A 16,321-nucleotide genomic window follows, 5' to 3' on the forward strand; every position below is an offset into this window, starting at 1 on the left:
TTTTGGATTTGACAGCCACCTTGAGAAAAATGTTTATTTCCATCCACATCTTCCCACTGCAACAAAGTGAACTCAAGTCAGTAGCTGGCTCTTGTCCTTTTACATATCTAATTATGATAAAATTTACAACAAGCACCATCAAACCTACAGCGGGATAGACAGCTGGGACCCTGAATTCAAGCTACCAAGCAGAGTACACAGGATACAGCAGAGGACTGCAGACACTACAGAGAGATTCAGTATTAGTTGATTACAAGTCTTACACTTTGCTTTGGTGAAAGAAATGCCAAAAATGTGAAATGATAAGTTTACCAGATACACCCTTTCTATTCAAGTGTGATTATCTTATGTAGCTAAAAGTCCCAGTGTTGCTGTTTCATTAACTTGGACTGAGAGTGTCTAAGCTGGCTGAGAATCTCCTTCTTAGTGGATATAGATCCTGTCTTAAGAAAGAGATCAGGGATGAAGAAACTTGAGCCATGAGTTAAAACTAAGAACTGTGCAATGATTAGGAATGGAACCAGGTTTCACCTTCTTACTCTGTATCTCTGTGCTTTTTTTCTTTGCCTGTAAATTGGGATTAATAGTATGTCACTCTCTAAAGGGGTGCTGTAAAGCATAGCAAAGGAATAAAACTGTCTAAGCAGTTTTGTCAGTGCAGTATCTTCATTGCAACGTGATTTCAGTTTGTTAACACCTAGGTTGGATTCTGTGTTCACCTAACGCAGGCTATGACTTGTAATCTGTTGTTACCATGCCGATTTTTTGGAGCGATCACTTTGCATCCTGCTTGTTACACAGAACAAGTAAGTTGAAGTAACATATGATTTGGATAATAGATCTATCCAATTCTCACTGCCTATTACAAAAATGGTGACCATTTTGTTTAAAATTCACAAGACTTAAGTTTGAGCATGATCCAATACTACTGAGCTTGGTCACAAGGCTGTCCAAGCACTGAAAAAGGACTTTTCAAAAAGAGTGAGATAGCAAAATGAATCTTTCTGCAATGTGGCACCTGGAGACATAATTTCTTTCATCTCTGTAGAAAATCCGCATTCCTCTCCATATCCTTCCTTTGTCTGTAGTGCTGCAGAATTCTTTGGAAAGTTAATATTCATATGCTGCCTGTATGTTTGCTCCCAAGTCATTGTTTTGTAGGAACTGCAGCCTGTAAAGACCTAAATGGTTTCAGGCCTGCCAATCTGAAAGCCTGTCCAAGTCATTATGCAGTATTGCAGTAGGTGTGATCTCCAAGGCAGTGCTAAGACTGCAAAAGCCTCCTAGGTTAGTGAAGGGAGAGTGGTGACAGGACATCTGGACCCCTTTCCCCTTCCTTTGATCCTCATTTATTAGCTTCCATAATGTGCGAATAAATAGGGAAAAGGGGCTTTGGGTTCTGGTTGTCCAGAAAAATAAGAGAGACTGAGGAGTTAGCTACATTTAGATGTTTTCTCTCAATAAATTTTCTCTGACTATCCGCCTGCAAGCTGAGATTTTGTGAGGTGTTTATTTTGGACTCATCCATTTAAGTTGTTGTAGAAATGTTCTGTACTGGAGATAGAGGCTTCAATTATGTCCCGTAGAAAAAAATAAATAAAACCCCATGTACACACTACAAAAAATTTGCAGTGTTTCCTACAAACTGTTTCAGTTGTAGTGCTTAATTTTATGTTTAACTTACTTCAGTGGTTCTGTTTATTCTTTTAATAACACCCTAACAGTGCTTTTACTAGAGAAGAGAGAGAATGGTGCAAGAGGTTAAGTTACCTTTTTAATCCAGCCTGTTTCACTTTTTTGCTCTTTATTACTGATCACCACTCTTGATTACTTTAAATGCAAGACATTTCTGTCTTCACTGATGGTGGAGGAGAGAGTTCTGCATGTTACAAAGTATGAAGATTGATTAACTGTCCTTGATATCTGTCCTGCAAGTCTGAACAGAAGTGTTGGTAATGACACTTTCCCACACAATATGGGCACTGGTAATGTTCGTCCTTCACACTGTTGATTATGAGACCCTGTTTTGGGTGCTAATAACTTTATCATCATTTAATGCTCAAGGCTGAAATTGGCTGTGTTTTATTTCTCATTCATACTCGAGCTTAAACTCCAAGTCCCAGCAATGTTGCCGTTTCTGCAGATTAGATGAGAATGAACTAATTGCAAGATTTAATGGTTTTCTCTGTCATTTTCTTGAAGACCTTCAGCACTACTATGTCTTAAAGCTTGAAGTTGTACTTTGCAAGAAGGTGGGCTCTAGGAATCAGAGAGCCGTCTTTCCTGCCCCTGGAAGAATGTTAGGCGATTTTCTCCATGGAGTTTGTTAAGATTTTTTTTTTGCTTTTGCTGAAAATGCTGAAAGGTCTGTCCTCTGACCTGTAACATGCACTGGGTACAAAGCCCACGTAGTTCCACTACACTGTCTCCACACTCTGCCTAAACCTTACACATTCTGTGAAGAATCACTGCAGCCTTTCTCTCTGTGATCCTACGAGCTAAATTTAACTGATTAGCTTGATCTGGGATCTGCTGATGGCTGCCTCTGACATTTAGGTCAGTTAATGGGACAGAAACCATGTTGCAGCTGTGCTATTTATCTGACAAGGCCACCCTCACTTTGAAAGTAATCCAGCTGGAGAACATAATCCCCAGATGTCTTGCAACATGTGTCTTACCATGTCATGTGGCTGGATATATAACTATCATATGCTATACACTCTCACTTAGCTATACCTCTGGTGTGTGACCCATAGTGTGGCAGCCCAAATGCTGCGACAGAAGACAGCAGCGAGGTTTACACCCAGCTACTCAGGTCTCTGTTCAAAATGTACTGAGCATCTTCTAGAGAAGGCCTCCATGGCAAAAGCAAACCTCCACCAACAGGAGATACAGAATTTCATCCAAGGGCAGAGAGACTGAGCTCTAGTTTCTTCCACTGAGTAGCGCTAACTCTGTGTATATCATTGTGCAGAAAATGCAGTTGTGTTCCTCCCCTCTCCTGCCCTTGCACTTATTTACTGTTGCACATTGTGTGCTGTTTGCTACAGTAGTCTTCCAGATTTGCTCTGGTCACAGCTCATGAGGCAGAGAGCTCTAAAAGGAGACAGAGAGCTCTTTGGATTTGAGGCCCTGTGCTGAGGTTTTGCAAACTCCCATTTCAAATCCATCTGTGTTATTGGTTGCCATGGGATATTCAGAAAAGTTATTTTTGAAAATGCAAGTGGTGGCAACCTTATTTTTGGTATTTCCTAACTTTGCATATTTAACTTTAACTCTCTGTGGGAGGAGGGCAGGCATTTTTTCTTGAAAGATGAGTAAGTAGATTAAAATGTTAAAATGTGTGTTGTCTGTAAAGTAAGCAGCCTAGACATAACACACCACAGAAATCATCCTTTTCTTCCCACTTTTACAGAGGTTTCTATATATAGAGCCTCACATTTTCAGTAGGGTATTTGAATGCTAATGTTAGAAGGGTAAAATAAAATTAATCTATCAAAGAGCTGGTGTTCAGCTTGTAAGGATGTGTTTATACAACCTGCCTATTCTGTGCTGGAATCTGGATGTTTCCTCAAAGAAGTTAAATTTATTTCCCATCTATTTCCCCATGATTGAGTATAACCTACTATATGGAAACAGTTTACTTGCAAAAGAAAATAGCATCCTGAGGCATGTTTGTGGTGACTTCCAGAAGTATTGGCAGTGATATAATGGAACAAACAAGAATGTGACAGCTTTGAGCTAGATCCTCAGGATGTCTGCAGGGTGATGGAAAATGTGTGTTTACAAAGAATATCCTTCCCTTTCATTTCTTTATTCTTTACCTGACTTTGATACACATGAGTAATCAGTCAGTCCCAGAAGATGCATTTAAAAGGGTTAGCACTGCAGGATATACACTTTTAAATGCAAATATCGGAAGCAGCTTAAGGAAACCAAAGTAGGTTGCCCAAATTTGACAGAGTGAACTGAATTAGAGTTTGTGAGCTGTGTAGTGCAGTTTTTAAACTTGAGTTATGAGGCCTGTATTCTTACTGCATTGCCATCAGATTGTCAGGGTACATCCCCAGGCTCTGTGCAGATCTATGTTCAATTCACATTGCAGTTCATAGACGTAAGTGATGCTACCCAAAATTTTTGAAACTGACGTTCTGTTGGCATAGACTCCCTTTGTGACCTTGGAGAAACCACTATACATTATTACATTATTAATTTATTTGCAAAACTGGGACAATATTACTTCTGTGTCTCTTCGAGAATCTTAAGGGATCAATAGACAGAAAGTTTATGCTTAGATACTATGGAAATTGAAGGGTGTAGAAATACCTAAAATAATCATCTCAGTATGAGTGAAGCTGACCATAATGGCTTGTGAGCGGTGAGTATGGGCTCCTTCCATCTGTGCTACAAAGGAGTTTCAAAACAGGACTATGAAGGACTACTTGTTTCCTGGAAGGTAAATCATCTCAAGTGAAGAATGTCTTATAGGAGGACTACTGTAAGGTTTCCTTTTTGCTGTACTTTACTATCCTCTCTTAAGAGTTGTTGCAATAACTGTATTAGAATTTGGTTTGAGGGTGGTATCATTTTGCTTTCTTGAGGGGTCTGAGTACAGTTCCACCGTTCTTCTTCGCTATCCCTTCCCTGTTTAACTAAGCTAAGAGAGCTCAGTTTGATCTCACAGTGTAAGCAGGGTGGAACCACATTTTAAAGGTGCACCCAAATTATTTGTCAGTCTTGTAAAATCTGACTTATTTCAGTTAACCCACTTCAAGGTTCAGCTTATCTGTTTCATAGGACCAGCTGTGTCAAAACAATAATGAAAAGCTGCGATGGTATGTATTGCATATTTAACAAAGTCAAACTTTAGTTGAGGTCTTGGGGCAGGGGAGGGGGAACTAAGCAATCTGTACCATGTCTAAGCATAGTTGAATTTAGAATTATTTTGTGCAGTGAGAGTCTGAACACCCATAGAAGAAATAATGAAAAACAATCATAATAGCAAATGAAAAGTGATTATCCAAGCTTATAGCTAGCTAGCTGTGATCACAAAGAGCTCAAGACCTTTTTAGTGATCCTGCTCCAGACTGAGTGAGAAGGATACAATGAACTGGGCTGCACTGAATGTGGCTGCCTCATGTTGGTTTGCTCAGCAGCAGAAAAGAAGAGAGAATGGGCATTTCCATTCAGCATTTTAGTAAATATATGCATAGAAATGCAATGCTGAAGAAAGAAATTAAATTATAGTGGTCAAAACAAATGCTTTTCCAGTTTATACATGATTTGTGGAGTAATAGTAATAAAATTACAGTTACACAGTTTATAGTGTAGCCGGACTCAGAGAGATTCATGTAGATAGCAAGAATGTAAATTCTTATTAGCTTTTGAAGGAATGTCAAAAAGCAATAGGTTTATAAGCGGTATAAGCCTTGTGGTTCAGGTGAAGTGAAATCTTGGTTGAATTCCAGTTAAATGGAAACCTTCCCATAAGCAAGTTACCCATACATAAGTAATGAAAGATTTCCAGCCCGTCTCATGAAGAGGCTTGTAATAATTGCTTCTTAAGGTGGATTGATTGCCTGAGACAGTATACCAGAATGCTGATCACGACATAAAATCACAGATTTTTCTTATTTTAGCATGTTTTAGATGAAAACTTCAGTTGCTTCATTTTTTTTTGAGAGCAAAGAAGAGTGTGAGCACTTCATTAATGGTTATACTGAATTGGAAGTCAAGATGCTATATTGTGGCACAGGTTCTGGTTAGCAGTAGAAGACCTGAAGAAGAGGCCTATCCGTGAAGTTCCTGCTCGCGTCCAAGAAATCTGGCAAGAATTTCTTGCTCCAGGTGCACCCAGCGCTATCAATCTAGATTCAAAAAGTTATGACAAAACTACGCAGAATGTAAAGGACCCTGGAAGATACACGTTTGAAGATGCTCAGGTCAGTTTGCAATCCTGTTTAGGGACATTTGAAATAGAATATTGGCTACTGAAATCTATATACAAAAGTAGGGTATATTTGGGAATTAAATGGTAATGCTCTGTTTCCTAAAATGCCATTTTGGCAATGCAAATGGGTAACATTCTTTCTTTCATGAGGCCTATGAATTACTAAAGCTCTTCATGAAACTTCTGTACCTCGCATAGAGTCTTCAAGTGGGCTTCAAATAGAGCAAAGCATATAGTGCAGTGAAAATTACATTTTCATGTTCCTCTTTCTTACTTTTCTTAGTAAGTTACATCAAGAGAAAAGCTTCCCCCCTGCCACATTGATTTCTAATTCTCAAGATCTGTCTCAGAAAGACTTCCCTTAATACAGGCTCAGTGTCTCTTCTCTCAATGCATGTCCAAAAGTAGTGTTATCATTTATAGGAGGCATAGGTTCCTATCATGAAAAGAATATGACCCATGTGAGAAATAACATTTTGTAACAGCTTGTGCAGAAGTATCATATTTCACAGATGGTATATATTCTATATCTTATTAAACTGCTATCTACAGAACATTGGGCAAAGATCCTAAAGATCTCCTCCTCAATAATCAGTATTACAGCAGTAAAGAATAGTCTGTAAATGTTGTATTTGACTTTTGGGTGTCAGATTTAGTCACAATTTGAATACCACCATCAAAGGATACTTTGACCAGAGCTAGATGTGTGAAAATACTTACATTTTTGAGATTGGAAGTAAAAGTTTAAAAAAACAAAACGGTAAAATACAAACATCGTTTTTCTTCAGAAGGAAAAACAAGTACTTCTGTATTAAATGCCACACTTCATGTGACTTATAACTTAATATTTCATCTTTGCAGACTTTTGAGAAAAGCAATATGAAAGAATTGGATTCACAGTAAAAGTAGTAGAACCGGTACCATCCTCCCTTTTCCATCAGCAGCCCAATGATGAAAATTTAATTATTAATGCAAAGTGGAATGGTGTCAAAAGGAGAGATTGAGATCACATCCCTGCAGAATTTCCTACAATTTGATTATTAGGTCATCATCTTGGGAGTCAGGAGATGCTGCTGCAAGTCCCACAGAGGAGAGAAGGGAATTGAATCAGGGCTTTCTACTTTTTGGGAAAGTGCTTCTGCCCTAAACAGGGCGGAGCAGGGGGGATAATTCTACCACCTTTTCATTTTGCTGTTATGAGAATAGCAATCTATGATGCAACAATAAAGTTTTTGTTAGACACTATATCATACCTGCTGTTTTGAAGTACTCTGCATTAAGCCAAACACATAGTTTTTGCTTATGTCTGCTGACCCCCTGGAGATTTAGGAAGACAGTGTATAGCAAAGACACACATTGCACAAATGAACAATCTAGCAAGATTAAAGATTTTTAAAAAATATGTCTTTGCAGTTGAGTCAGTAAAGGACAATTAAATTCCTTGCCAGTATCCATTTTTGTTTAAATAGGTGTAAAATTTCAACACCATTTTACTTCTCTTCTTTTCCCTTCATTTATGAAAGACGTGGAGTATTCAGTCTTCGTGCAAGCAGGACTTTTCCACCTGTCAGACCTCTGCTTATTTGACCCAGTTCAGCACACAGCTTGAAACTGGAAGCCTCCATTTCTCTGGGAAAAGGGGGCATACTGTACCTGCCCTGTTCTGACTTGAAGCTTTAGGACCTTTACAGAGTGCCCCACCTGAAGTGACGGGGTTTTATCAATATTAGGGCCCTGCCTCTGCAACAGGCTCTTTATGGCCTGCCAGTTGGGAAGAAGACCACTTACAAGTCATTCTAGCAGTCAGCAGGTCATTTAGTTGTGGTTAAAAATGTTTTGAAAAGCATTTCTAGACTAGAAAGATGGCACCACAGAACTCCATGTCAAATGAGAGTGATACATAAGTAAAAATAGACCAATTGTGCTAAAAAACATCCAGCCTTAATTCCTGACTAATGTGTATATTAACAATACTAATACAGCCTAATTTATTCTTGCTTTTACAGGGTTGGTATTTGCACAGAAATAACATTTTAATGCCCATCACCATTGATATGTACAACAGGAGCGGAGTCCTTTCTGCTCTCTGTTGGCTGCACTGGCTTCTTTCACAGAAACTGAGTGGAATAAAAACTCCCCGAATGAACCAGCCTAAGTTCTGAATATACACCAGAATTTCTCTGCTTAGTGCAAGAAATACAATGAAAGGCACTTAGAATCATTCTCTTGAGTTTCTAATACAACAAAATTAAAAATCAGATATTATTTTACCTTGCCATAATTTTCAAGCAAGGTGGTTTTCTTTTTTTAGTCACTAATTTTATGCAGTATGAAGCTGACAAACAGTATTTACTTTACAGTTTATTTCCTGATTGCTGTACTACAAGTTTCCTATAGTAAAAGGTAGGGTTTGAGTAAAAATTAAAAATAGCTAACACAATTCAGTGGATTTTTTAAAAAATATTTTTTGTGAGAGTACTTTCTATTGTGATTTCTTTTTCTACAAATCCCTTTCCTAACATTGTAACTAGAACCAGAATTATAAAGTGTCCTACATGATAGATTTTTAGGTTTTCATATTTTACAGAAATGCGAATGGTCCAAAAAGAAAAGCTCTATAAACTGCCTGTGTAATTTTTTTTCTGGATAAGGGTTTGCAAATTTTCATATGCCTTTGAAGAATAAATATCTCGGAAATTAGATTAACCTGGAACTGTTTTTCAATTTCCATATGTATTTTTCTTTTTATATTGTCAGCTGGATAGCAGAATAAACATCTGTCAAAGGATGTTTTCAAGAGTAGCTGGGGAATATCCTCCCTGACTTAAGCACTTATTTGTAGTGCTGAATTAGAAACCTAGTACCTTTTTCTAGCCTATGAAGTCAGAAAAGCATCTCCAGAAACTAATTCAGAAAATATGATGAGGAAGGATCCACAAGTCCTGATTCAGTCACTTAGCTAAAATGACTAATGTAAGGGAGGTTTGAAGCTGGGCCTTAAGCTAGGACTCAGTTGTAAATTCTTAGAAAAAGAATCCCGTATTGGAAATAGGGACTATAAATTAAAGAAAGGTGTGTTGTGTTCTTTATACATAACAAATAGGCGGGATTTCTGCTTTAAGAGTAGAGAGCAACTCAGCCTCAGCTTCAGAACTGCGACCTACTACCCCATGAGACTTCCTATCCAAAATAACGCCAGCTGGTATACGTTCCACAACTAAAACATATACGACTGCCTCCCATTTTACTTATGTCTTCTTTTATGGGAGTAACAGCTCCTTCTTTTCCTTTCAGGAGCACATTTATAAACTGATGAAAAGCGATTCTTATCCTCGTTTTATACGATCCAGTGCCTACCAGGAGCTGCTACAGGCCAAGAAAAAGGTATTGGTCCATCTTGCCTTTGTCTTGCCACTGTGCAAAGCGGTGGTTATGTTTGCAACAATACTCAGTCTTCTCTCCCCTGTGCCAGTGCAACTGGATATCTGGTAGGTGACCAGCTTGGCGTGTTTGGAGGGTCACATACACACAGGAGTTCAATATACATATATGTGTATATATCCTGCATGTGGGCATGTTTCAATAAGTTAATCTAGCAAAACTTATTTTTATTTTTACATCCCATATTGTACTGTTTTCTCTGTTATGAAGCACCTTAAATTGCAAAGTGCTTTACAAATACATTAAAAAAATAAAATAAAATCCCAGAAGAATAGTCTTTCATGTTTGCAAGTTTGCTTATGTAATAATCGTTGTTCTCTTTATTCCACCTATAAAAGCTACAGAATGTGTTTAGAAACAATCTTATTCATACTAATAACTTCTAATTTCAACTATAAATATAGGGGCTTCCTAATTCTGTTTCTTTCCCTATTATTACATGAACAGTTTTGAGTAGGCTAGGAATCTGACTTGAAAGACTGATCATGTCACACTTCTGCAAAAAGAGGCTCATGTCTTGGTATGTAACATTTGCTTAGAAAAGTCCAGATTATTGAATGAGTTCTGAGCAGACACAGCCCAGAGTATGTAGAGCAGCTTGTGCAATGCCGATTTCTGTAATGATAAATAATTTTATTAGTGGGCTTTAAATAGTGATCTCCTAGAATCAGCTGGGAGCTCTGTGCCTGCAAAATCAGGGCCCCGATCGTTACCAGAACGAGGTAGTTATTAACACCGTAGCATTCTATTGTTTATAATGACAACCTAAAATTATATGAAAGTACTATGTGATTTTGTTTTTTGTTCAAACGTTGATTTCTGAAGATCCAATATAGAGATGTTGAAAATACCAGAAAGCTACTACTGTCCGTGTGAAGTCCTTAAATTTGTGAATGTCAGTTCATTAACACAAGTTGTGCACTTCATTATTTCCTTTTATTTTCAGTTTTTCTTTTAAATCAAACCAGTCTGACACCCATGAAAAATTATTTTTGTCAAATACTATATCTGCTTTGCCCATCCCCTGTTTTGCAGAGTCCCATTACAGCTTCATCCCTGTGTTTGCTTCCTGATTTATACAAACTTTGTTTTGCAGTCCATTGTTTCATCAATCTTTCTTTTCTACTCCATTTTTTCTTGCTTTTCTTTTTCCCCTCCTTTTTTTTTCTTTTTTTTTAATTTTAAATTTAAGTTGGAAAACACACTGGATCGTCGAACATCTTTTGAGAAATTCACACGCAATGTGGTAAGTTTGTTGCCTCGGAAGACTAGTAAACCTGATGGGACATCCTTCTCCCCTCCCCCTCACCAATCCCTACTTTCCCTTTTTGCTTCTCTAACCTGACAGTTCAAAGTGTGTTTATCACAGTTTGTGAATTTTCCTAGGAATGACAGCTTTATAACATGCTTTCATTACAACCCCACCTCCCTAGTCCCTTTCCCACTGACTTCAGTAGTCACAGATGGAGGAATGGACCTCTGGGAGTCATGCTTATTGCATTAGGAAGCATGAAATTATTCACTCTTTGAGTTTTTTTTTTAATTGTAGTAAAGAATCTGTGAAAACGTGCTTGATGTTGTTCCTTTTTCTGGTGCCTCTCAAAATACTAAGTCTGACACAGTTTGAATACATTGGATTTCCTTCCTGTCTCCTTTTTATTTTACTAAAAAAGAGTTTGTCCCATTTTTTTTAATTGGGCACAGTGAAAAATAAACAATAATAATTTCCAATCTTCCTTAATGTCTAGCACAGCTCCTTCACGACCAAAGAATTCATGCTGATGATGCGAAAGGGTTTGATTGGGATTTCGTTTTGATAATGGACTACAAGAACTGATTTTTTTTTAATACGTAATTTTCAGAAGGTATTTCATGAAGGTAAAAAAAATGAAGTCTGGGAAATTTGCTGTGGGCATTCTCTTGCCACCTGCCGAAAGATCCACTGATTTCCTTATATGTGGGATTCTTTTTACTTATCCAGTTTCTTTGGATTTTTTTTTTAACATTGTGAAAGTTCAAACTAAAGCATTCAACGCATTTATTTTTGTAGGGCAGAAACATCCCTATTTTCCCATGCCATAAAAACTGTACACCAACACTGAGGGCGAGCACTAACCTGTTATGAAAAGAGGTAGAAAGATCTTGGATTATACTCAAGTTTGTCTGCATTGTCTGTTGAATTGTGCAGGTGATGCTGCTGTGTGTGCGTGTGCGTCCGTGGCTTTTTCTGTGACCTGGTTAGTGGAGCTGTGTGCGTTGAAATGAAAAATATGAGAGCTTTCAGCAAAGATCATGGTTTTTGTTTTTTAGTTTATAGGGAAGGAAAAGCAGTTCTCAGAAACTGCCTCCTGTATAATGAGGCTGTAGAGTACTTCCTCGAGCATTTAAAATATTCACTTTCTAGTAATCAAAAAAAGAAACAAATGCAGTGAAAGAACAAAGTTTTATGAGGCTGTGGGAATATCTCACATGTTAAAACAAAACTGTAATTCTTTAACTACTTTCTTATAGGTAAAGGCTTCCTGTAATATGCTTTGAATCCACTGTAATCAGGAAGAAATTTGGATTCAATGGGACAAAGTCAGTAAAGGACACTAAGAAGTAAATAAACAGCCACAAAGGAAACTATCCCAATGTTTGAAACAAAAACCCCTATATTTTGCATGGTGGTGTTGCCATAGCATGTTGCAGTGTGATTTGTGTGTTGTCTAAGCAGGTTGATTTATAAAACAACATTGTACATGATAACATTATACATGATAATTACATGATAATTCCATAGGAAGTTCCATATTAATAAAAGAGCCTATGTCAATAAAAGAGAGTGTAGAGAGTAGGTACATCTGAGACCTCTGAGAGACAGGCTTTTTCGCAGTCACAGGGCCTGGCAAGCTGCAATAACTACATTTATTCAAGGGAGTTTAAACAGCGCACAGATCAGGAACTGGTTATGGTAAAGCGTATGTAAATGAGTGGCTATAAGAAGAGAAATAAGAAGCTGCAGACAGATGTGAGGAGAATACAGCACAAAAAGGGAAAAAGTAAAGACAGACTGATAATGCCTCTCAGAGCAGCGTTACTGATAAAGCAGCAGTTCCATGCACAAACACTGGAGCATTAGGCCCTGCAGGCATGGCTGATGTCCATTGTGCTAATCTCAGGGCAGAAGTTACAGAATAGCAGGATGCCAGAGATGCAAGGCAGGCCCAATAAACCGTCTGTGAGCTAGAAATGAGAAGAAGGATTTCTGGATGTGAAGCATTAGTACTTCTTCAGTAGAAGAGGGTGATTCTTTTTTCATGGAGCAAGCTATAAAATAAAAACTGTGTTTTTGCTTTTCCTCAAACTACTACCTGTGAATCCGGGTGGAGTCTGTCAAGTCGGGTCAGGTATGAAAGTAAAACTTGTCCCTGCTAGGTCTATATTCTCTATTAGATCGGCAGCTCTGAGGCTTGCAAATTAATCCAGAAAGTCAGGATGCTCAAGTGAAAACCTTTTCTCCCAGATGACTGAATTCACGTCACCCACTGCCCCAGGACCCCTTGCCACCAGGCATCCTTGTTCTTACATTCTTATTCTCAGTTATGATGAGTTTATAATATGTAATTATCTACCTTGGTGCAGTCGTTCCAACCAGCAGGGATGAGGGAAACGTTTCTCATAATATCCTATGGTATACTGATTAACTTGTTCAACTGGGAAGTGAGGGACTGTGGTATAGATCTGTTCTTCTGATTAATACAGAAAATAAGTGTGAAGCAGGTCTTCTACAACCTGGATAAATCATCTCTGAATGATTTAGTAAGATGAAAATTACGGTTTCTCTTCTCCTCTGATGGTTTAGAAAATTTAGACTCATTTTCACCATTTTTTTCTCACTTATATCAAAGTGGGATTGTATGGAACTAAATTAGAAGTCAGTTTTTTTCCACTTGAAGTGTTTTAAAAGATCCAGTAACCTCGGTTGTGTCTAGGGACTGAACCTAAGAAGATGACCTTGTAATTCATAACCTGATTTGTTAAGACAGAGACTATAAGAGGCTTCTGATCAGTGATGATTGGAAGTGGGTTATACTTGCTACAGAAAGCATTTGTTAAACTAGAGAGTTTAGAAACTTTGTAAGGGCAATCCCTCTGTACTATTCCTTGAATTAAGTGGAAATAACCTCATATTATGAGTTGTTATTCTAGTCTAATGGGGAAAAAATAAAAGTGGAGCTATATACACAAAAAAAAAAAACCTAGGCTCAGCTCTGCATTTCTTTGACATTGGAGAGTTTTCTTTCCAGAAAACTTTCAATAAGTTGGTGCACTTTATGAAAGCCCTAAATGCTCAGCTTAAAAACATTGGCTATTTAGCTTGCTCTATAGATTTTATAGTGCAAAATTGCTAACGCCTTTGGCAGTCTGCAACAGACAATATGAATAGTGTTAGAAACATGTCTGCATTCACGTACAATATAGATAAAGTAATAGCAAACTGGCATTTGCTATATGTAATATTTATTACCAAACACTTTATAGTTTGCCTCTGAGTAGTAAGCACAGCTGTTCTTGGTTTGCCTCCCTTATTCACAGTCCCAGGTATTGTGTGAAAATATAGAGCATGTGCACTTCAGCACTATTGGAGTGGTGCCACTGGATAAGTGCATTGCCTTGAAATAACACTGGCAACACAAGTGTCACAGTTCTGACTCAGAGGCACGGGGACTGGTGGTGGTGACAGTGTGCTCTGTGCTCCCCCATGGCCAGCTCAGCCCCTCGGGTTGGGAGGGAGCTCAGGAGAATCTCATTGCTTGCCACAGTAGTAGAGAGAGGGAAATCAGCTGTTTCTGTGGCATTTAAAAATTGAAATTCTTTTGAGGAATTTACATGGGGAAAAAAAAAAAACATATTTAAAAAAAAATTGAAAATAAAAAATCAGGAAACTTCCTCTATCTCAAGTACAAACATCTACATTACAGAGAAAAGAACTGGTGAATATGCACTGATAATGTTGATGGGAACAAGGAGGTCCTTTAAGGAAAACTTTTGTCTTTAATTTCTCATGTGCATGCAGGATTTGTGACAGTGGCAGAGTGGCAATCTGAGCAAGACCCTTGTGAATGCTAGCCTGGTGGTTAGCTGTGATCACCGGTTTGGAAGCCTGAGATGAAGGGATCTCATTTATAGCAGACTGGGCTAATTTCATTTCCACCCCATGCGAGTTGTCTTGTCTCACCAGGAACCAAGTTAGTGGGGCAAGAAGGTGCAGTCTGCCACCTCAGAGCTGCCTGGCCAGAGATACTCCATTATCATGTGTTGGTGTCACAGACACCACTGTTAGAGTTTCATCCGTTGCTGCCCAATTATAGAGAAGGCAAAAAAATGTGCTTGTTGCAAATTTGTGATGTTTTATGGAAATACAGACAGTACAAAGCAGACCAAACTCAGTTCATATATTAAACTAGAGAGCCATCAGATGATAATTATCTTCACTCATAACCTCATAAACAAGACCCCATTTGATAGCTCTGAGTTTAAAACCATTATATCTTACATTACCCATACCCAGACCCCTTTCCAGCTGTCTTCTCCGATTTAGCGGAAGAACTTGCTTACTAGTGTCCTTTGATGTTTTCCCCCTCCAAACAAGTAATATTAGACCATTTCATGCATGAGATGTGAAATGTGAAGGCCACTGAACACGCACATTTTCACAGAGGCTCAGTCCTATGTCACTTAACATGACATTGCAAATTATGGTCTAGGATGGAAATTAAAACTCATAAAAATAGCTTCCTCAGTTCTTAATAGTGGGGGACAGACTTTCTGGATGCTTAAACCAGTGTCATCTCTTGTCATGTTAAAATCTGACCCTTCATTGAGAAACAAGGCAGATAATACATCAATTTCATTTGTTAAACAAGAAATTTCTCTATATGAACAGCTAAAACTTATGTACACAAGAGCCCTACTGTGCCAGACCAAAAGTCCCGTCTAGCCCTGAAATCCCACCAAGGGCTATATTTTTCTCAAGCACAGCATTGTGAATGAGCTTCAATGCAGTATCAGCTGTGGGATCTCATGTTTAATGTACAGTCACAGAAGAAATCCTAATTAGACTTTTGAATTTACTTACAGGTTATTCCTAAAATTTAAACCAAAAAATCGCTAGTCAGGAAAAAAAATCACAAAGCTTCTTATCTGACAAATACAAAACAATAATAATAAGTATTTGTAAAAATGAAGGCTTTTTCCATTTCAGGAAAGAGATGGCATATTGATGTTTGTCTAAAAAGAACTGATGAAATAATTGAAATCTTTAGTTTGGACTAATAATTAGTCCAAAAATCTAGTTCAAATGTTTTTTTTAGGAATGATGCCCAGGCTAATGAGGAAAATCAAAAAGGGCATCTGTAGGACACGCCAGTGAGGACTGGCCTCCTTGTCTTGTTCTGCGGTGACTGTGTGCTCGGTGCTGGAAGAGACATGAAGAGTGGCACTTGCACAGCCAGGTTCATCTAAGTGAGGAGCCAGCACAGACTGTTCAGGTATTAGGCCAGTGTCTGCCATTTCCCAGCTGACAAACATTTACCTGAGTCTTAAGCTATTTGCAGGAATGGGAACTGCAGAGAGGTATAGAAACCTGAGGGGTCAAGCCTAGGACAAAGATGCTAAAAATATTTGTCTAGTGCATTGGTGCCTTGGAAAAATCTTACGTGTTACCCCACACTTCAGGTTCAAACATTATTCAAGTTATTCAAGTTCAAAGTACCCCATCTGGCAAGAGTTTGTAGGTTAACCACAAATGAGAGCAGCTCATCAGTAAATGTAAAGATTAGTGCAAAAGGAGAAAGAAATCGAGAGTGTGAAGAGACAAAATAGGAATGGAGTTGCTCAGCCGCTGCCTCTCGCCTATGGATGCTCCAGGAAACGGTATGGCCCTAA

The 16,321-nt window shown here is 38.3% G+C and overlaps 1 protein-coding gene across 7 annotated transcripts in view; it reads left to right on the forward strand.

Moving 5' to 3' along the window:
- Positions 1-16,321, forward strand: part of RGS7 (regulator of G protein signaling 7) — a 266,477-nt gene that overhangs the window by 229,049 nt on the left and 21,107 nt on the right. For 4 of the 7 annotated variants that reach the window (XM_068418925.1, XM_068419056.1, XM_068419233.1 and 1 more), the window contains 3 exons: positions 5,756-5,942; positions 9,245-9,334; positions 11,442-11,516. In XM_068418925.1, coding sequence (XP_068275026.1) covers positions 5,756-5,942; positions 9,245-9,334; positions 11,442-11,516 — 352 coding nt within the window. Of the gene's footprint in view, positions 1-5,755; positions 5,943-9,244; positions 9,335-10,583; positions 10,638-11,441; positions 11,517-16,321 lie in introns of those variants that run through there. The other 3 variants (XM_068418846.1, XM_068419146.1, XM_068418768.1) reach the window with 2 other exon arrangements.

Source organism: Nyctibius grandis, chromosome 1 (genome assembly GCF_013368605.1).
Source record: "Nyctibius grandis isolate bNycGra1 chromosome 1, bNycGra1.pri, whole genome shotgun sequence".
Lineage (NCBI taxonomy): Eukaryota > Metazoa > Chordata > Aves > Nyctibiiformes > Nyctibiidae > Nyctibius > Nyctibius grandis.